Source organism: Micropterus dolomieu, linkage group LG09 (genome assembly GCF_021292245.1).
Source record: "Micropterus dolomieu isolate WLL.071019.BEF.003 ecotype Adirondacks linkage group LG09, ASM2129224v1, whole genome shotgun sequence".
NCBI classification, from domain to species: domain Eukaryota; kingdom Metazoa; phylum Chordata; class Actinopteri; order Centrarchiformes; family Centrarchidae; genus Micropterus; species Micropterus dolomieu.
In genome coordinates, this window is record NC_060158.1 from 27,355,526 (window position 1) to 27,377,797 (window position 22,272).

General features: G+C 41.3%; 1 protein-coding gene across 2 annotated transcripts in view; it reads left to right on the forward strand.

Moving 5' to 3' along the window:
* Positions 1 to 22,272, forward strand: part of LOC123977056 (retinoic acid receptor beta-like) — a 182,034-nt gene that overhangs the window by 90,669 nt on the left and 69,093 nt on the right. Inside the window, exon 8 of one of the 2 annotated variants that reach the window (XM_046059523.1) lies at positions 1,572 to 9,489. The exons of the other annotated variant lie outside the window; for it this stretch is intronic. Coding sequence (XP_045915479.1) covers positions 1,572 to 1,825 — 254 coding nt within the window. The 3' untranslated portion in view covers positions 1,826 to 9,489. Of the gene's footprint in view, positions 1 to 1,571; positions 9,490 to 22,272 lie in introns of those variants that run through there. 2 annotated transcript variants of the gene reach the window in all.

Sequence of the window (22,272 nt, forward strand, 5' to 3'; positions counted from 1 at the left end):
GTATTGATGGTGTACTGATGACCTCTAACAGTCTGATAACTTGTGTCATACATGACATTATGTCATTCCGTCATTATTATTTAATCAATATGTTTTATTAACATTGTATCATATGACTACATGTAATAGGGGCGTTGCTTGAGTGGAGAACTGCTTTTCAGCTCTTCTGGGCTTTTTAGCATCTTTTAGCTCTTTTTTTTGGGTTTACAGCCTGCGAACTCAGCGTTCCACCTTGGTTACAGCAACATGCAGCTGTCTTCGGCAAGAAAGCTCTCAAAAACTAACTTTACACTACCTACCCAACACCAAAACAAAGAAGGTTAGCAATTATTATTGGACTTCATATTATTCTACTCATCAGGTGAACAGAAACACGGCTCTACACGAATGCTTCAGCATGGAAATCACATTACATTTACTCATTTAGCTGACGCTTTTATCCAAAGCAACTTACAACTGCTATATATGTCAGAGGTTGCACGCCTCTGGAGCAACGAGGGGTTAAGTGTCTTGCTTAGGGACACATTGGTGGATGTGTCATAGTGGGGAATTGAACTCTCGCACCAAAGGAATGTGTTTTATCCGCTGTTTCATCACCACCCCAGTATGCTTCAAACCAACCAGGCTGTACAACATTTTGTAGCCATGGCAACTTTCTAAAGCAGTTTCATGTCAGATGTAGTGTTTTCATTTGGTTGTGGAGCTCCTCTGATGCAGCATAAAATCAAGATTAGCATAGCTAGATTGTAATTAGTTCAGAGCAGGACGCTCAACATGAAGAGTGAGCACATTACCTCGCTTTCAACTTCTCTATACTGGCTGACTGAAAAACCCTATTGATTTGAACTTTCTGTTGCTAACTTTTAATGCACATTCTGGACTGGCTCATAGTACTGAGCCTTTAACCCCGAATGAGCCTGGGTGTACTTTGAGATCCTCAAAGGCCCTCCTGCCCCTCTACAGACCTGGGCCCCTTGACTTTGGAACGACTTGCCTGAAGAAGTTGTTGTAGTCGCACTAAACTTTATCCTATACTTTATCCCCTTTGTAGCTTTCTTTAAATCCCATCTTTTAAACACGCCTTTTTGTAATGTTGCATAGGTTTATCTGGTTGCATTACCAGCTTATGTTCTTACTGTTGCTTCTACTATTTGTACTGGTTTTATTTGTCTTCTAATCTTTGGTATCATTTATTCTGGGTTTTATTTTTTGGTTTTATTCTCTTCTTTATTTGGTGTCCTCTATAGCAGCTTGTGCACAATAAGTAAATATAGAGGTTCCTGCAGCTGAAAGGTTTTTGTATTATTATTTTACACAAGATGCCTGACCAGAGAAATCATGTTGATTTTACACAGAAATGTGTAAAACCAGCAATGAAACCTCATGGGACATTTTGGTCATGTGAGTGTTTGTATATGGGGGAGATCATAAAGTCCTGTCACATCATGACGAAGAACATGAGATGTGGTTGAAAGCCCAGAAAAAAGTAGGTAATAGTAGGTGAACCTTTGAACCTAATTTTTGTTTTTAGGATTTTAAGAAATTCTTTTGCCCCCATCATGGTCTTGCAGGAGCAGAGCGAGTCATCTCTCTGAAGATGGAGATCCCAGGTTCCATGCCGCCACTCATCCAGGAGATGCTGGAGAACTCGGAGGGCCAAGACAGCCAGAGCAGCAGTAGCAGCAACAACAGCAGCACTTCGGCTGAGGCGGGGGCCAGCCCCAGCAGTAAGGACAGCCCCAACGAGGACACCGCTGCTGCTGAGTCGCCAGAGTCCTTGGACGCCGAGGGGGCTGTAGCCACACCACCCAGCGACGAGCCCTAGGGTGCCAGGTCCTTGGGTGCCTCTGAAACTCTCTCTGACATTCCCTTGCACAAAAAAGGAACATCTGGCAAGGCGCCGACCCCCTATAACCCCTCTATCCCAACTCCTTTGCTTGGTATTACGTTATCTTTATATCCTCGTCCTATTTTTCTCTCCCCCGTTCGCCTAAAATTCTTTCCTTAAAAAGAAAACGTCAACACGGAGGCCTCAAAGGATCAGTGCTTTGTGTATAATTCTGAATTGAGCTTTTATTCGGCATGGTGTCTCTGGGACAGGGACTGTGACAGTGTGGCACTCGCAAACCGCCAGAGATGATACTCCTCAGGTCTCCTGTGTAAATTCTTATCTGCATGACGGGAGTTTGATAAGTGGTTTTATTCCTCTCTCTCATTCTCTTTCTCTGTCCTCATCTCTTTTCATCTCTCGTATTGTTGGCATACGTACATTGTACATACCATTGTATGGTTAGATCTCTGTTTCTATGATAAATTTTGTGGTGCTTTTTTCATTGTCTTAAATATTATCTCTGAGGCGATACATCATGGTTTAAAACAGGACAACTTGTAAGTCCTTCAAAAAGTTATTTAGAATGTTATTGCATATAGTTATTATGGAAGTCTAATATTTTATATTTGTTCCTATATTTAAAACAGTTTTTGTCTTTTATAACACTTATTGGTTCATGTCTCTACATGAATAAGTGTACATCCACACCGCCAGAATGCAAAACTTCTCTCCATATCGACAGCCGAGTCTGTTCAACTGATTCCTCAAAGGAGGGAAGCGCAACAGCAGAAGCCTTTGATACACACTCATCCGATTGACCGCGTCTGTTTAACTCTCAGTCTCGACAGGAACCGCCGAGACTTGACGTACGAGATTAGATTTAGAATAAGCCAGTCTATGAAATCAACTCATTTGGTGGCTGTATCTGCTCAGTAAATCAGTTTACCTCACTGTCAAAACAAATTGTGAAAATGAGGTTGCTGATAGATGCCAGAGATTTCTCTGCAGCAGGCTGTGATCACACAGGACGCTTTTTATATTCATTTCTTTGTTACCCTATGCCTCAACTGGCCCACGTTTCAGCTGTGTCGCACTTTATTATCATCATCTGGTCAGTTAGGAAGTTTAACAAGTTTTAAAGCCAGTTGTGCCACAATATATTCCCCCTGAAAAATCTGTTTCCCCAAGGCATAATGCTTATTTTTAGTTGTCTCAAACCACAAGTGTCCACTGATTCTATGAAGAGTCTGGTTTCACATTAGTTTACTTGCTATTTATTAATCTAATATCCACCCACATGATTTTGTTGTTCAGTGGGAAAGGTACCAGTACAAAAGAGAAACCACTTTTTTAGAGAAAACAAGGGAATACAAATGTTGGCGCAACAACAGTGAAACTGAGATTAAAATAAATCTTTGACACGGACGTCATGTATCCACATTCTCTTTTTCCAAATTGTCATGATGCCCTCCTATTAGTAAACAGAGCCAGCATTCAGCTCCTGTTGTCTGGTGTAAATTGAGTCTATGTAACTTTTAAGCGGCAAGTAGGGATAATGCTACATGATAAAACATAGTGTAACAACAGCACAAATAGAAGCAAGCCATGAAGTTATTGAATTGACCCAGTAATTTCAGTTGCACACAACAATCTTACTTTAGCTAACATTATCTAGCATTAGACAGCATAAGCTACTGGTCATAACACCACAAGGCTGTAGCAGTAAAACCCCTGAGTGTACTGAACTTAACAAGGGTGTGTTTTAATTGCTTGAGAATATTAGCTTTTTATTCAGAATAACAGAATGAATATGCTAATTCTGGTTTCAAATGTTACATAGCCCCGCTCTGGTTTAAAATCTAGTTTAATTACAACTTTGTTCTTTTCTTTTTTTCTGTAGTTTTGGTCATCAAGTTATGTTAATCTTACCACAGTAACTGCTGCTAATTTCTGGGAACACAACAGCATAGCTTCATCCAAGCCTGACAAGGAAAGAAAGAGTCAGATGATCAGACAGGTTGTAAAGTAGCCAACAGTTTAGCCAGATTATCAAAAACCCTGGAGGTAACAACAGAAAGTGAACACACCTGAAATGTGCACAGGAAACTGTCCACATGCCGACTACGTTAAGTATGGTAGGTTAAAGTAAAACCAGAAAGTCATCTGGGGATGAATGTTTACAATGGACCGTTTGGGTCAGAATTTTACCATTCACTTTGTTTTTCAAATAAGTTTAACTAACCTGTCTGACTGCCTGACTTCTTTTTAGTTGAGTTGCTTTGTTCCAAGATCTCAGCAATTAAGTTTTTGAGAAGTGTTATTACCAACAGAAATGATGTCAAACAAAAATATGACCCAAGTTCTAATTAACCAGAATCATTCTCAAAGTTTTCACTTTAAAGGTAAACTACAGTTAATTACATCTTGGGTTTCAATTTTGTAACTTTGGCTACCACCTCTACGAGTTATAATAACATTGTACCCACCAAAGTATAGCAGGGACATTGCTAATAATAGATGCAACAGGGCAACAAACATGAGCAGTCAGACAATTAGTTTTAAACAAACCAAGAGGTAAGCGAAAATAATTTTCAAGAGAAAACAAAAATGGTAAAATTATAACCCAAACAGACCAACTTCCTGGTTCAACTTGGACTTACGTTACCTGAGCTAATTATTATGCCCACTCACAGTTTTGCTTACGCAATAAGGGCCTATTAGCCATGTAACAGGTGCACTGACCTGTGGTTTTGCGTTCAAATAAAGTAGCAGATAAATCTGGCTAAACTGTTGGCTTGTTTACAACAATGTTATCATAACCCACAAAAATCATCAAAACTACAAAAAAAAGGCCCACATTGTAGTAAACTTTATATTTTCTATTGTGCTTTTGTAGTTTTGGGTAACATCTAACACATTGCACCCTTTAGATTTTTGCTTTACTTGTCAGCCAGCCAGCAGTGCTAGGTTTTGTGTTTGAGCTTTCAGATCACAGCCTATGGCAGCATTGACTTTTCAAAAACTGCCCGAATGTCAGTCTAATGAGTGTGTATCTACCACTAACAGCATGTACAACCAACCGGGCTCTACAAATCCACATGGGCTCTGTTATGGCCTTATGAGCAGAGCTCCTCAACCCGCTTTTCTCCTTTCCTTTTCAGAAGTGTCTTGTTTGAACCGGTGAAACACGGGGGCAATGCAATCCTTAAAACAAACTGATGACGATTGTACACTAACGCAGAAAGCACACGGTGGGGTGGGATCCACAAATCCTCTCTGAACGTCACCTTGCTCTTCAGACTTGACAATGTAAGCTACATTTAATGATGCAAAAGGAGATTCCAGATGACTTTTCAACCCCCTGACAAGTGCAGTCGAGTAATGCTTTTCATTGGACAGATCCAATCTGAGCTCTTAATCTCATTGGCAGGGAAGTAGGCAGTGTGTCTTACATCAGATGAGGTGGTCCTGCTGAAATTAAAAGATGATCCTAGAAAGCGGCTTTTCTCCACAGCTGAGGTCACATATGATACTGAACAATAAGAAATAAACACCATTATATCCTCTTATAGGACCCAGATCCCTCACTACTCTGCTGTCCCTGCTGGCTGTATAATGGCTCCATTCACTCTGATATCAAGTGGTTGTTCACTTACAGCACACCGAACAAACTAAACTAAACTGTAGCACTTAAACATGTTGAACCATTGAACCGTAGCTGTAGTACTGAAACTGAACAATATGAAGGCAGCAGAACCTCTGCAAGTAATGGAGGAGGCCAAAGTTCAGCTTTAAAGAAGTTAAGCACAAAAGTCATGCATCACAGAGAACATTGATATTAAACAGCTTCAGAAATGATTTCACACTGAAAGAGATGTTTTTCTTCATTTCAGAAATGATGCAGGAATTACTGTAGGTCTGGAGAACTACGGATGTCTCCATTTTAGTTTAAACACAAAATAAGCTTTTAACACTAAGTTTTTAACACTAGTATAAGAAAGTTGTGCCAGCAGGTATTGAATTTGGTCAGTCTGATTTTGCGTTTTGCCATATAAAGCTGTAAATCAAGTTTTAAATTTATATGCATTGACTTTGTACAAGTTTGAAACCAAATTGAATTAAATCTGAGTTCAAATTGTGGTGCCTCAGTGTAAACAAGAATAGATCAACCACATGGAATGAATTGATTATATGAAATGACATAGCAGTGATAGGACATGTTGTCATTTTCAGATGGGGGAATTTCTTAAGTTAGTTCTGTTTAGCCTTTGAATTTAAATTTCAAAATTATTGAAATCAAATCTGAATTGTTTCAAATTCAATAGAATTTGAACTTTGTGTAAAGTTTGACAGTTCTTTCCTAACCTTTGAAACAGCTGTTGACTAAACAATATTGCTCACTTGAGCTTTTAACCATCAGCAGATAAAGTTTGCTTAGTTGTCATGGAACTATAGATAAAAATTTCAAAGGTGTTTTCAAAATTGTAAGAGTTCTCATCCATTGGCTAAAATAAATAGTTAGACATATTGTAAAATGTGCTTATCCGCCAGCCTGGAGTCATTTAGACTAGCTTAGCTTAGCATAAAGACTGGAGTCAGACAGTATTTAACTGTTTCTGCCTGTTTCCAAAGTTCAAAGATATCCCTAGTTGTCATCAGAATTGATTACATTGTTAAAACAATGTCAACTCAAGGTCAACTTACTCGCTTGTTCTGTAGCTTTCAGCTTCATCAAATGGGCTGTCCAGAATTACTCCCTGTTGCACTACATTGCACCATTTTGTGTCCAAAAGAGTGTGTAATATATGCTCTATATAGTTCCCTCAAAAATGTCAACAATGGAAAGACAAAAGTAGCATTGCATGTATACAATTTGTCTTAAAAATACAATATGTTGCATTTGATAGATGAAAAAATTACAGCTGTGTGACACAAAAATGTTGATATAAAAATGTTCAATATCTCAATATCTCTTACTGCTTGCTGTAGAGCAAACAATTGAGAGTCTATTTTATATGTTTTTAAGGAATAAGAGTGATTTTAGACAGTGATGTTTAATTATTTGGTGACTGTGAGCACTTTTGGGACTTCTTGTCCATGTTGGCTTAAAACATAAGCTTTACAGTTCAATCTTGGCCCTGTAAACTAAATAATAAAATTATTAAGTTTGATGAGACTCAGTTCCTAAATAGAAATGCAAATTGAAAACCTGATGCAAAATCAAACTTTATTATCTGTTTTTTGGCGCAAATATCTTCCCATACAAGTTGCCCTAAACACCTCACAATGTTTGCAGAGATATAAACTGCACATGAAACTGTTGCAGTGACTAGATGAGTCATTCAGCTTGTCACATTTGATCCGAAATAGGAAAGACCACCCTTCAGGGTAGTGAAGGGTCCTGAGTCTCAGCAGCACATAATAAAACCCATCTGCATTCCATCCCTTGCTCAGAAATACATATCATAAAAGAAACCAGAGGTGTTTCAGTTTTTTGTTTTAACGTGTTTGAATGTGAATAATGGAGTCTGTCAGAAGAATGATATGCAGTGTTAAGGAATACTGACTTCTATCTCAATGTAACATACGAAATGCTGTCCCTTGGTTCTCTCTCTGTCTTTCTCTCCTGGTGAGAGAGGAAGGGAGGCATCTTGGTGTTTTTCTTTTTCTTTTCTTTTCTTTTTTTTTTTAAGCTGGAAAAACTTCACAGCCGAAGAATGTCCACATCCACCCCTGAAGCGTCAGGTCAGCCCTCAGGCGCCTGACTGCAGCAGGGACTGTTATCTGATCCTTTAGGAAACAACTTCACAATGCTGAATTACTCTTGTTCATTTCTGTTGAATGTTGTACCGACGTAACTGTAATACTCTACTATCTAGCTCACTGCAGAGATGTTATATAAATGGTGTGTGCTTTGCATTCCAATTGGCAGCTCTGTGGAAAATACGCTCTGTTATTTGTCCTTGGGAACATCAACTTACATCCAAGTGTAAAAAACAAAAAAAAGGATGAGGAACTTGAACTTGGTGGGCTGATCTGGGCATCCAGATAGTACACAACACACACACGCACGTACGATTTGGGACAATGAGAAAGAGAAGCCCATGAATGGGGGAAAAGGATGATCAAGTCACCTCAGCACCCGACGTTGTCATTATGTTCTGTTCACGTTCCACGTCAAACAACAGAGCTGCTTCCCCCCCTCCCCAGCCAGGAAGCCAATCAGCTGTCGTCAATCAATCAAACCTAATCAACAGACAGCTATTTGGTTAACAGGTCAACTAGTGAACTAGGGTTTGACCGATATGGGGTTTTGAAAACTGACTTTAAGATAAGCTGTAGTGAATATAATGTGCCACTAATCGGTCCGAGGAAAAACTGAACATTCAGAACATTTTGATAGTGTTGGGTACTTTAATGTTCCTTTGAAACTAGTTTCCAACTGCATAAATCTACTACACACTACATCGCCCAACATCGAGTGGCAGACAGACAAAGGTAGCAACAAGCTAACTAGTAACAGAGGTAAAGGAGAGTGATTTTTGCACTTTCATTTATCAGGTGGCCAGAAACACAACTTTTAATGCTAATGCTGTTCCCTGTTTGCTTACATGTTTTCCAAAACTTTACAAGGTGGTAATCTATCAGTGTTGTGTTCACAGTTTCAGTTATTGGAGCTTTAAAGTTGGTTACATTGTTGACATTTAGCCAGTTCTCTATAGGAATAAAACAAAACATTTATCCAAAAATCTCTGTTAGATTAAAATCTGGCATTTTTAAGAGGGTGGGTGAATTCTGTGTTTAAATTTGAGCTACACTCAACATGCCAGAACTGAATAACCAAACCACTGTGACCAAATTTTTTATTATGTTTCATATTTTTAGTAGCTTATTAACACGATACAAACTGTGTAGCTCATTTAATTTAGCTGGATCATTTGATTTTAGTGATGTATAAGTGAAGTGATGGTGGCTTTGCAGCCAGTTTGCCATGAATAACGTATGTAATTCTTTTCACCAAGTGTCAGAAATTCCCAATATCTTACTCATATTGCAATTAGCAGGCTCACAATAAAATATTCCGAACAATGTGACGTGAATGCACCATTAGCTTAGTATCTACTCAACAAATTTAAACACAGAAAACACAAAGACAGCATTGCAGGTCTCAGTAGCAGCCCCACATACCGGTCGAACCCTAGATAAAACACCTTACCTAGGAGCCAGAAAACATTACTGTGAACCTCAATATCAATCATTAACAGTAACTCTGTTGTTGTCCGTCCTGGAGGTGTTCATGGTAGACATTACAAACTGTCCACAGTCGCCTTTTTTCCATCGGTATCAGAGTACCTCACCCCCACTCATATGCAGTGTTGTATAGTCGTGTTAATATGAGACATGACGGTCAAGTCTTACTGAGCATCAGGGTGGAAGGGGCAGGAGTTGTTGCGGATTCATCCCATCAACCCCTGCTGCCGCCCCTGTAGCGTGAAGTCGACCTCAGGAGCTGCTCTGAGGTTTGAGCTTCATTCTGTTTCTGCTCTCATGTTGGACATTGTCTTTGTTTGTACATTAACATGCTTTTTATGTTCATATACTGTTTAACTTTACCATGAACTGTCTTGGCAAAGTAATAAAATATATTTATTTTAAAATACTTGTGTGTGCTTCCATAATACATAAATATTTAAACCCATATAACAACCTTATTAGAAAGTGACATGAATGACAGGCTCGGGTACTTTTCAAAGCAGTCCAGCAACAGATCTTAAATTATATGTACAATATCTCACAAAAGTGAGTACACCCTCCACATTTTTGTAAATGATTATATCTTTTCATGTGACAACACTGAAGAAACGACACTTTGCTACAATTTAAAGTAGTGAGTGTACAGCTTGTATAACAATGTAAATTTGCTGTCCCCTCAAAATAACTCACTCAGCCATTAATGTCTAAACCGCTGGCAACCAAAGTGAGTACATCCTAAGATACTGTACATTGCATGGGACAAAACATGGAACAGAATCCATTAACTCATTGTTCTGATTTTACAGCCTGCAACTTTACGGTTTTGGGTCACTCTCATCATCATCAACCTTGTTTCCAACTAAAGCAGACGGCTGTTGTCAGTGAAAAAAGATCTGATAAACCTACTGTATACCAAAGTTTGCAACAAGCTAACCAGCAACAGAGCTAAAGGAGAGTGAATATTGCACTTGGATTTTTTCAGGTGGCTAAAAACACAACTCCAAAGGAATGCTAATGTTGCCTTTTGTCTGCTGGATGTAAATAGTCACATTTCACAACAGTCAGGGGCCTGTCTTGTGTTCAGCTTACTCAGGGGGGTCCTAGCTTCGCTAAACCTGACAATGACAGTCCTGGGTAACTGGTCTTACAAAGGTGGATACCAACTAGCTCTGTTACCCTGGGTTTACCAATCTGACTATGATCTCTGGCACAATCTTATGCAACATCAGCAGATTCCAGTTTACAAATCTAAAGATGTGATGACATTTCCTCTAAGAAATGAATTTATTACAGCGGTAAAAAGTAATAAGTCAGTAAGATAAAAGTTACAAACACCAAGTACAGCACCAAAATATTACAAGCAGTATTTTATAAGCTAGTATATATGGCGTTAATAGACAACATTTTAATGTTAAGTCACCTAAAATGGGAAAGAAAAATAAATGAATAAGATGTAGGAGTAAACCGGGGCAAAAGTAACACGGTATGAAAATAACATGGCAATTTTCTCAGAGCCCTGACTGCATTTGCAGCACCTTCAGCACGTAACCCTTGATGGAGCTGCCATATATGATTGATATTATGATTTTGTCATCGTTTCCTGCAGCCATCTTCAGAAAACTGTTTTTGAATTACAAGTTGTGTCTCTCGTTTCATGTGTCACAGTAAGGATTAATCTACAGGTTATTTGTTGCTTTAACACACCCTGAAGTTTGCCCTGTCACAGTTGTTCAGTATAAAAAAAAATCGTGTTTATGTCAGGAGTTCCTGTCACAGTGACCACAAGTGTTTCTTTTGTCCCGCTGCTAACGTGGTGACTTTCTGTGTGTTGCAGCATTTATTAAAACATGTTTATGTCATATTATACATACAGAATATGCCAGTAGCGTGGGTCAGAAAGACAGAGGTCTGATTCAGCCAGATGTTTGAGAAGGCGTTTCTGGACATATCTATTAGAAACATTAGTCTCAGGTCAGCTGATAAAGTCGCTTTGTTCAGATAATGCAGGAGGAGTGCAGAGATAATTGGGGAGAAGACTAGACCACAGGCACAGATCACATTATGAAGTCTTCTCCTTGGACTAGGAGAGGAAGCTGTATGCCTATATGAAGAGAGCGGCTGATATTTATTTTGGCCTGTCTCAGTGGAGTAGTGTCAGTAAAAAGCACTCAAAATGCAGATCACTCATACTCATACACACTACTAAAACAAATTTAAATTCATTTCAAAATGTGAAATTTGTATAGGCCATACTGTAAATAGCTTTTTAACTTTTATCTTAATTTTATTGTTTATTTTCATTTTGTCCTATCTTTCTAAATTATGTGTCATTTTTTTCACTGTTTCAGAAACTGCTGCAACATGCAAATATCCCCAGTGCAGGATCAGTAAAGTCTTATTTTATTTTAATCATGTCAGGTTCATTAACAATCTCCATCTAACCATTCCCCCCTGTTTTAGGTGCACACATATAGCATATTTATATTATATATTTATAATATATGCTTAATATAATATGAAATTTTCTAAACAATTCAAGTTTGGGCTGTCAGGTTACTTTTGAAACTGAATATTTAAAATAAAAATGTAATTTAATTTTTTTTTAAAGATAAAGGACAAAAGATGTTTGCAGTTACACATTAACAAGGTCACAGTCATGTTTATTTATTAAGTACAAGGGTAAAATCTAGCTTGTATTGTTGTGTTACTTTTGTCCCAACTTATGGGGTCAATGTGCCACTTATGTTTAAAGTAAAATTATATGGAAGTCATTCTACATTTGTACAAAATACCACCTGATGTTGATAGACCACACCTGTGAGTTATTGACCACAGCAAAAATATATCTGTCTGAAACATTATCTTTTAAAATCAGGTTTTTCTGAAAAATGGTACTTTCGCCCCTGCTCTCCCCTACATTAAGTCAGTAGTTTTCTATTTAACTTTTACTTTGATAACCAAGCAGCAGTTTGGGTGCCAAGGTACCCAAACTTTGAATATTCAACAATACCTCCCTTTATTCAAATGATAATGAATATTCAATACAAAGTGTTACATGCTTACGGTCATGGTTAAATGGCTTTTGAGTTGGCCTACTACTTAGGACTAAGTCAAACTAACCTATAATTAAGGTACAGACATTTTAAGAAATGTTGATCACCTCTTTGTCAGGAGTCTCTTATTCATTCAAGGCTACAGCACTGTTTGAAAAGTCTCTAAGTTACGGATGGAAGGCCAAAGGTTGAACTCATTATTTGAACATAAGAGATTGTTGTTATTCTTGTGGCAGTGGCTGGGGTTTTTTAGTATGTTTTCATCTTATCAATTCCTTAAGCCAATCTAGCCTTTGTTACTTTTTATTGATATGCCATTCAAAGTGTCTCAGCCCGTGTTTCTGCTGGTGTGTCAGCTTCTGACTGTAGATCAGTGCATTTGTTGGAGGCGCTGTACAGCCTCAGTGTGTGGATGGATGTGACAGCTGAGAGTTGAGGTGGGTGGTGCTCTCCCGAGACCTGATGGCAGGTGTGATCAGGCCTGATTCTCAGCTTCTCCTTTGGCTCCCATAGGTGTCACGATGCTCCACCTGCCATGTGAAACCTCCCCGGGGAGGGATGAAAATCAAAGCCGTGGGGGTGGACTCCTTTTATAGGTGTGAGTCAAAGGTAGAGGTGACTATTACATTTAATCTAGTTACTGTAATTTAATACCTTTTTTCTGTATTTGCACTGTATTTGCACTGTTTTTAAGGTTTAATCGGCAGCGTTTAAAGCATTACATCAGAAATGATGGTTGGAAAAAATGGTTCCAGCTTACTTCAGATTAGCCAAAAAATAATTCATTCAGATACCTGGAGTTGGCCCTTAGGTTCTTTTGTTTTTACCTGTGATGCTAGTTCAGAAGGCCAGAAGCTAGCAAACAAGCCAGACGACAAGCTGCTCTTGCTCACTGCTAACTTTTTGCCACATGAGGTAGCTTGATAGACAAAATATCCATCCATCCATCGTCAATCGCTGGGGCTGGGGCCAATCCCAGTTTACATCGGGCGAAAGGCGGGGTACATCCTGGACAGGTCACCAGTCCATCGCAGGGCCACACATAGACAAACAACCAGTCACACTCACATCCACACCTAAGGACAATTTTAGAGACACCAATTAACCTAGCCTGCATGTCTTCGAACGTCACCACCGCACCGCCCTAAAAACAAAATAACTTGTAATAAAAAATAAGGATGAAGAATTTCAGTTTCCAAAAGAAATAGTTCCTAGCACTCTTAACACAGTTAATGCAACATCATGGGGACAGTAGAGGAAACTATTATCTGGTTCATTTGGCTGCTAGCATGCATGTTTTACCAAAGAAAGGCTAAAAAATACAAAGCAGAGACACTTCACACAAACTATTATCAAAAAGCCAAGCAGACCCAAACCAAACCCAAAAAAGTAAAATGAGTTCATTGTATAAATACTAGCTACATCGTTGTGATACCTGTGCGTATGACACAAATGAGGATGTTACTCTGTATTTTTGTATTAAGTAAATGAAACAAAAGAGCAAACATTATTGTATTTTTACCCCAGGAAGTTAAGTACTGCAGTACTTCATTAAAATGTAAGCAAAGTCCTCCAGCAGGACATAGTGGTGTCCCCCCCCCCCGGTGTTCGTGATGTAAGGAAGCCAACAGGAAGGAAGCACCACTCGTGGCCACTCTGGGTCCATCACTCTTTACAGAGCTGGCTGTGGCCTGAGGACTGGGCATCTCTGGCACACAGGGAGGATTTTCCGATCCCCTGCCCCGCTTTCAGATGCTCGTTAATCTGCCGGCTCTATTTTTATCTGCCCTCTCCTCCCACCCCCGGGCTCTCCGCCTTCACTCGGCTCCTTATGTCCATCCACTGAGGGAGAGGCTGCCTCGGCAGGCCGGCAGCTCCAATTAGAGGCCTCTCCACTGGGGATTGGGCTTGCTGTCCGCCTCTGGCCCCTCAGGCTGTCTTCCCGTCTACCTTTCTCAGGTTAGCCCCAGACGATGCCTCACTCCCTGCATCCCGTCTTTTCCCTCCCTGTCTGCCTTGTTTCTCTTCCCTCCAGAGCTTGTGATGCTCCACAGGGAGTAAGGGGGAGTGAAAGGCCTTCTGTCGCCTGAGGGTAGGCTCTGGTCCCTCGGCTGTACTTTGAGAAGAAGCTAACTGGTGCACCTTTCAGGAGGCGGCTTCAGTGCAACTGCTGGAGACACTAACTCTGATCGTATTGTCACAGCTACTGCGAGTGTACAACTGAAACTGCTGCTACTACTGTAAACACTATAATTGATCCTCCACACAGAAAAATGAAGGCACTTCTTGTTTGACGAGTTCTGTTAGAAGATCACGACTCAAAGAACCTGACAATTACAAACATCCTTACAAATGTTTTCCCAGTTTCAAAGGGTTCTTTGTTTTAACCTGATGAATTAGACCATTCACTCTTTTCTTAAAATGTTCATAACATTCAGTATGGCAATTTTTAGACAGTGATTCTTTATGTTACTGTTAAATTAGACATGCTACATTTTCTGGTGCTACAGATGATGAAACATGTTTAAAAGAAAGTAAAAGAAAGTGTTACTGGTATGTCTGTAATTTTTCAGTATGCTGTTGCTGGCCTTATACACAACTAAGATCGTGTTTCTTGAATGTTCTTAGCTACACTGGATTCTTCTGGATGACGACCCATTATTTTCATGCAATCCACCAAAAGAATAGCATCTTTTTTCCCAGCTTAGCCCCCACCCAAACTCTGCATGCTCACACCTTCTCCAACCCCATTAATCCCTCAGCCTCCCACTTCTTTATTTCTCTTCAAAGAGACAAGCGCTGCCCGTGACATCAGTCACAGGAAGTGAATCTTTAGCGTTGACTAATTTCCATCGATTGCCTCCAGACAGGCTTAGCAGGCGAGACCCATTCCCACACAGAGCCTGGCTGCTCTCATTTAAGTCTCCCCGCCTGCAGAAAACGCTTCACAATGAACGCAGTCAGCGCTTTTATCTTCTCCCCCACTCCTGCTTATTATCAAATAAATGCGCGGCATAGAGAGATACCCATTGACAGGACCGTGCATAATGACTCCTGGCTGTGTGAAATGGATTAATAAATAATGGTTGAGCAAGAGGAGAAAACGGCTTTGCCTAGTCCCACCACTTCTCAACAAGGCGGCGTACAACAATCCCCACAACACTCGGCTGGATTGTGCCGGACCACATCTAATGGAATGCTGCATGGAATTTAAAACGCAACCTTCTTCTTGAATGCGTTGTGGAATGTGTCATAAATTAGAGGTGGGCTCCTTAAAATGTGAAACAGAAAGCACTATAAAATCCACTACATGATGTTCTACTGAATCCTCCAAAGAATCCCCTCCAAGAGACTTCTCCTGTGAGCATAGAAAGGTAAAAGCAGCCTATAAAAATGTCCAGGAGCAGAACTCCTCTGCAACCTGTTCCCCATCTTGCTGCTGACAGAGCTGCAGCAGAAGGTAAATCAGTTTCCTTTTTTGCTTCTGCTTTCACGCTCTCGTGAGTATACCAACAGTTCAGACACACATATCCTGCAGTTTCCATGTGCAAACTCAATTGAACAGGCATACAGTGGAGCCAACAAACACCAGAGGCCTTCTTGTTTTTAACACAGCATCCCCATCCATCCCCCATCAGTGACATATTGCTTCATTAACACTCTCGGCTTTGTGTATATTGACAGCTTTTTCAAAATGGCAGAGAGTAAAAGTGTTCCTGCCACCTACTCTGCACCAAAGGGGCTTAAAGAGACTATAAAACCCAAACTGAGTCTGTGATAGTGAAGTGTGCTCTGACTGCACTGTACCCCTGTGCCAACGTAATGAGTCTGTCTGAGACACGGGGTGAAAAGGTCTCAATCTCCTTAACGCTAGATTAAGGAGCAGCTTGATCAAGGCGTCTTAAGTGCTTCATTTTGGAATCAGGATCAATAGCTGCTAAGAAGAATTGAGCTAGGAACTTCGGAAGGTAGAGCTGATTGAATAGAGACTAATACCTTCTCAGAAGCACCGGAGGAATGGCTCATACTGTATACCCTGCTTATGTTTTTATTTTAGCTATTTATTTTTTTTATTCAGTCATTCAAATGAGATAAAAAAGGTTATTCTATCTCCTAGCTTCAGTTGTCACGGCAAACGGTAAGTCCTGCTTGTAAGCATGTAAACAGGAGTTTATGTGCTAACATGCAGGACTGTGGTGAAAAACATGTTTTCTCCCAGGAGCGGTGTCAACAATATGGCTATAGTGTGACGTAGCTCAATCCGGACGTATTTTGAAGACCCGTGAAAACCTGTGCTTGTTTTTCTTTGCTTCCAATAACTGCCCGACCAATTATGTCCATCAAGGCCGCGCCCAGCCTCAATCGCCATGATCCGACCAATCCCCACCCTGTCTCTGTGGTTTCAGGGTGAAACCCAGCTGAGGAGTGCCCAGAATTAACCAGGATTAGCCTTGGATTGCACAGGATTACTCAGGCTGGAGAGGGATTAAGTATGATTGCCAGTTTGGGGTGGGTGGTTCGGGGGGAGCGCTAGATGTGTGTGAGTGAGCCTGTGTGCGCATGCACATTGAGGTGAACATGTGTCAAATTGTGAAATAAACCATGCCGTTTGTTTACAATGCTGTACAATGTAAAGTGGGTCCAATGCTGCCTGAACTGAAAACACTAGACAGGATTTCTAAATCTTTACCAGTCTAAAAGAGATGTGGAAATGTATGGAACTTGTTTTTCCCTCCATGGTATGAAATGGTCCAGTACATATCCAGTATATATTTTGATATTTTTTGTTGTGTAGCATTAATATATGAGGCTCTCTGCTCAAACACAAAGCTCCATTGAGAGAGTTGCTTGTTAACTGTGAGACAACAAGAGAAAACAGGGTGCAAAGGGTTACATCATTCACGTTGCTATGCAACACAAACTGGATAATTTGTAATAGATGTAATTAGCTTTAGCTAGCTAACCCAGAATAAAAAAAGAGACAAGGGGGTTAAAAATAATAATCAAGACAATTAGCCATTGCTCTGTTCTTGTGGTGTGGAGGATGTGGGCACACGGCATCCTGCTGAAGAGAACACACAGTTGCTGACCATTTAAAATGCTGTTGGGTCTCAGTAAAATGCAGGTACAGGGGGTGGACAAATAGCAACTCACAGTGTAATGTTATATGCAAACAATGAAGGAAATCAACCTCAATCAAAGTCTGAAACAGTTTTAACAATCTGAAAGAAAGGATATTGTGATCTACTGTACTGAATTAAATTAGACTACAGATGTTGCTGTTATTCTGTCCATCCCATGCACGTTCAGTTAAGAATTTCAGGAGGAGTGGACACTCCAGCAATTTCACACATTAAGTTTCATTTAGTCATCCCGAGGACTACTAATCAGCCTGTGAAAACAGTTGTATAATGTTTTCTGTAGCTCGAGAGCAAGCTTTCCAAAATCTGAAAAAAAATAACCCTGATGATGTCACCAAGGTCTATAGAAATATGATATTAAGTTTAATGGGAAATGTAGTGTTTTATGGACTAAAAGCCAAGACATCCTGGCATCTGCTGCTTCAGTTCTGATCATTGTGTTTTTGAGCTGTCTCTTCTCCCCCAACTTTATGGAAATACAATGCTAAAGTGCTGGAGTGCCCCGTTAAAGTACACTTCCAAAAAACAAAACATTAAAAGGAGGAGACACGTGAGAGTCCCTTTAAACGAGAACTGAAACTTTTCAAATTAAAACAAAACAAAACAATCCCAACTCAAGAGCTTTCAGCTCTTCACACATCACATAGTCTTCACACGATTACCATTTTCATTTAGGGTGAGGGTTATCTTTAATGTACACAGTCCTGTGGAATAAATATCAGATTCTGATGCTTCTAGTGATGACAAATTATTTCCTAGGTCAAGAATGAACTTGTAAAATACAGCATGTAGTGATGCAGTAGTTCCCAAATCCAGTCATAAAATTCTTGCCTGGTGTGGTATTTTGAAAAAGGGTAAAGTGTAAGAATTCTGTGTTTAGACAGATCCTTGTGTCCACAGGCCATTAACTAACCACTGGACTGACTATCCCCTGACTCAGTGAAAGCAGCAGTGTGTCAGGGTCAAACTCAGTCCCTATTTATGCATAATGGAGCTGGATACCGTGCAGCATGTTCCCCGTAGAGGAGGAGGGTGGGTGTGAGGACAGATTCAGTCACCGTTCTCTCCGTAACAGTCCATCTCCTCCTGCATTAGCAGAAAGACAAAGGCTGAGAGCAGAGGGAACAGGCTCCTCTACTTCAGAATCAGTCTTTCTGACAAGTTAATATATACACTGAGGCAGGGCTTGCCAGCTGATGTGCTACAGAGAGCTGAGAGTCTGCAGGTTTCCACCAAAGACTATACGCTGGAGAACTTCACTGATCAGCTCCCCCTCTGTGGCTGACAGAGTGCTAATCAGTGACATCTCCAGCTACATAGCCTTCGATTGCAGTGATAACCTGGAGACTCTCTGCCTTCCCTTTGCATGTGATGGTCCAATCCTGCACCAGAGTCACGTTGATATAATGGACTGCTGACGAACAAAGACCACGCCAATGTGAGTTTTGAAAAGGCAGATTATTCGGATACTGAGGAGTATTTATGATGTAGGGGTCGAGAACGAAAGGGATGAAGGGGTCGAGAACGGAGGGATGAAGGGGTCGAGAACGGAGGGATGAAGTGGTCGAGAACGGAGGGATGAAGGGGTCGAGAACGGAGGGATGAAGGGGTCGAGAACAGAGGGATGAAGGGGTCGAGAACGGAGGGGTCGAGAACGGAGGGATGAAGGGGTCAAGAAAGGAGGGATGAAGGGGTCGAGAACGGAGGGATGAAGGGGTCGAGAAAGGAGGGATGAAGGGGTCGAGAACGGAGGGATGAAGGGGTCGAGAACGGAGGGATGAAGGGGTCGAGAACGGAGGGATGAAGGGGTCAAGAAAGGAGGGATGAAGGGGTCGAGAACGGAGGGATGAAGGGGTCAAGAACGGAGGGATGAAGGAGTCGAGAAAGGAGGGATGAAGGAGTCGAGAACGGAGGGATGAAGGGGTCGAGAACAGAGGGATGAAGGGGTCGAGAACGGAGGGATGAAGGGGTCGAGAACGGAGGGATGAAGGGGTCGAGAACAGAGGGATGAAGGGTCGAGAATGGAGGGATGAAGGAGGTTGTTCGGGGTGTGGTGGCCAGAGCGGCTAGGAACCCGGGGGTCGAGACTCTGACAAAATAGATCGTATGGATTGTCCTTCAGATCAATTCAAAAGCAAGTATTTTCTGATCTGATGCCCTATCAGCAGGATGACATCAATTGTGTGTCCTACAGAAAAAGGAGCCAAGGCACTGATTTGAAACCTGTCTAGTATCTTTAATATTATATGCAATATTGATGATGATGATGATGATGCATTACATTTATATAGCGCTTTATCATTGAAACTCAAAGTGCTTCACAGTGAAGTGGGGGGGCCTCACCTCAACCACCACCAATGTGTAGCACCCACCTGGGTGATGCACGGCAGCCATTTAGCGCCAGAACTCTCACCACACATCAGCTTGAGGCAGAGAAGGAGGGAAACATTGAGCCAATTACTACCGGGGATGATTATTGTGTTATTGTGACATTGTGTTTTAATGGGACAAATGGAAATTTTATAGGCAGTTTCAGGCTGGCTATAATCTACAGGGCATTTTAAAACTGAAACAAAGGTTGCAATTTAGATTGTCAATTGTGATTGCGAATAAATATTATTCTTTGGCCAGATTGACCAACCCTACACATACTGTAATAATGAATATGTTTTGTTAGGGAACTACAGTAGTTAAAAGAACTCCAGAGGCCTCTCATAGCTCCATGTGTCTTTTTCTAATTTGTTAATGATTTATAGGATTCTATTGCTCTCCTGCGTTCAGATAATTTGGCTTAATCATCCCATTTGAGCACTGACATTAAATGCTGATAGTGTTGAGTATCAGCACCACGCTTTCACTATTAGCAGTTTCAGTACAAAAATGTCAGTCAGCCTTAAAATGAATGTTAGATTAATCTTAATAAATACAGAAGACAATGCCACATTGTAGTAGTTTACAATATATCAGCAGGTGAAGGAACAGCAGTCTACTGTGGTATAATTGTTGCTCTGGTAGTTGTATGGAAGCTCTTGCTCCCCTCACACACACACACACACACACACACACACACACACACACACACACACACACACACTGCTAATCACAGCTTGGTACAGGTAGTGAGACGTTGGGACTACTGGTGATTGAGCTTCCCTAGTGGATTGGAAGCAGGAATCTGACAGACTCAGATAAAAGGCTGTTTGGAGTTGCCTGCAGCATCAAACAGCATCAGCCGCCACCCCTCCTCTCTCCCCCCTGTCCTCCCCACCATCACCCCCCCCCCTTCATTTCTCCCTCTTTTGGTTTACTCTGTTTCCATGGCTACGCTCAGCCGGAGCCGTCATGTTGTGGAGAAACCTGTCAGGGTGCCGCTCTCAGATCACCTGATGTGGGTCGCCTCCACTGGCGGCCTCTTTCACACGGCGTCATCGTTCAATTTGGCTTTGATAAAGTCTGCGCTCCGTCGCGTGCCGCGGCTGAGAAGTGCAGTCGGCTCATTTCGTTGCCGAACGTTGAGCTTGTGCAATTTTACCGACCTGGTGGTTTGGAGAGGACCCCTTTGAACAGCAGAAAAAAACATAAAAACATCTCTCCAATCCAATTTTCATATCTGTGAAGAGAGTCTAGTCAAAGCAGAGTGATTTGAGTGGAGGATGGGATGAAATTACCTGTTAGGAGTCATGCTGAGGGGATGGGTGTGTGCGGAGGGGGCTTTTCTACATGAATGAGAATGTTAGTAGGTAGGATACAAGACTGATTTGAGACCCACTTAAAGCTGAATTCTCCCTGTAAACATTTTGCGAGAAACATATTACCTGCTGTTCTGGATGCTGTGCTTTTCATAATGTGCTGCAACAACAAAGAGCCATCAACTCTTTTAGCTGGCTGTCCAGTTCACAGCTATGCAGGTCTGTAAGCTGCCAGAGTACGGGGGGGTGGGGGTGGGTACATATGCTAACTGTACTGATTGTGCTGAAGGGTGAAATGTAAGCTGGCCCCCCACTATGCTCAGATTTGCATCTCCTGATGTTTGTTTCCGATATTTGCTGGTACTTTCAGTGCGAATGAATGAATGAATGAAAGAGGGGCGAGGGGGGAAGATTAGAGTTGTGTAAGGTGATGAGAGGATGGATGTGGAGAGAGGGGGAGAATGAGCAATGTCGTGATCAAGAGACGCTGGGACACAGGGAGGGAGATGAATGGGGCTGAGAGCAGGAAAATTGGACAGGAGGCGGGGAGTGAATGAAGATAGAGAATGGCTCGAGATATCAGGAGACAGAGATTGTGAAGTATGTGCAGGTAATAAACAAGGCAGAAATAGATAGATATCTCCAGAGAGGAAAAAGAAAAGTGTGTGATTGCACAAATAGGGTTGAGAGTTGGGGTTGAGGGGGGTTTGTTTCTGCCAAAAGCTCAGAAAAGAGCAAAAGAGGAAGGAAAAAGAAGGCAGAAAAGCATAGGGAGTAAAACTGGAGAGAGTGTGAATAATGACACAAGCAGGAAAGATTTGGATGAACATGCTGTACTTAGACTAACTTGGCCAGCTGAGATGATGTGTATCCCTGCTAAGCTCTCCTTTAGGCAGGCTTAGATCTCATCAACTCACTCCAGGTTGGCACCGGCTTCAAATGCTGCTGCAGAGCCCTGGATTAACTATACAGCCGTCACTCAGACACTTAAACAGGGGTCTGGAGAGGCTTATCCTATACACCCCCCGCACACCCACACCCGCCACATCCGTCCTCCTTCAAAGGTACTCGCAGGAAGCATTCATCATAACGATATCTGTCTTTGCCTACGGTCATGTTAATTGTGCCATGATTTTAAAAGAGGTTAAATGAGCATGTCCCTCTCCTCCTCGCTCCCCCCATTTACTTCCCCTCTATCTTATTCCAGGCCTGTGTATGTTTGTTTCTTTTTTCATTCTGGGGCTCTTCCAGATCTTCCCCTGCCAAATCACGCCTCTCCCTCCCTTCCTCTCCTTCCCTCCCTC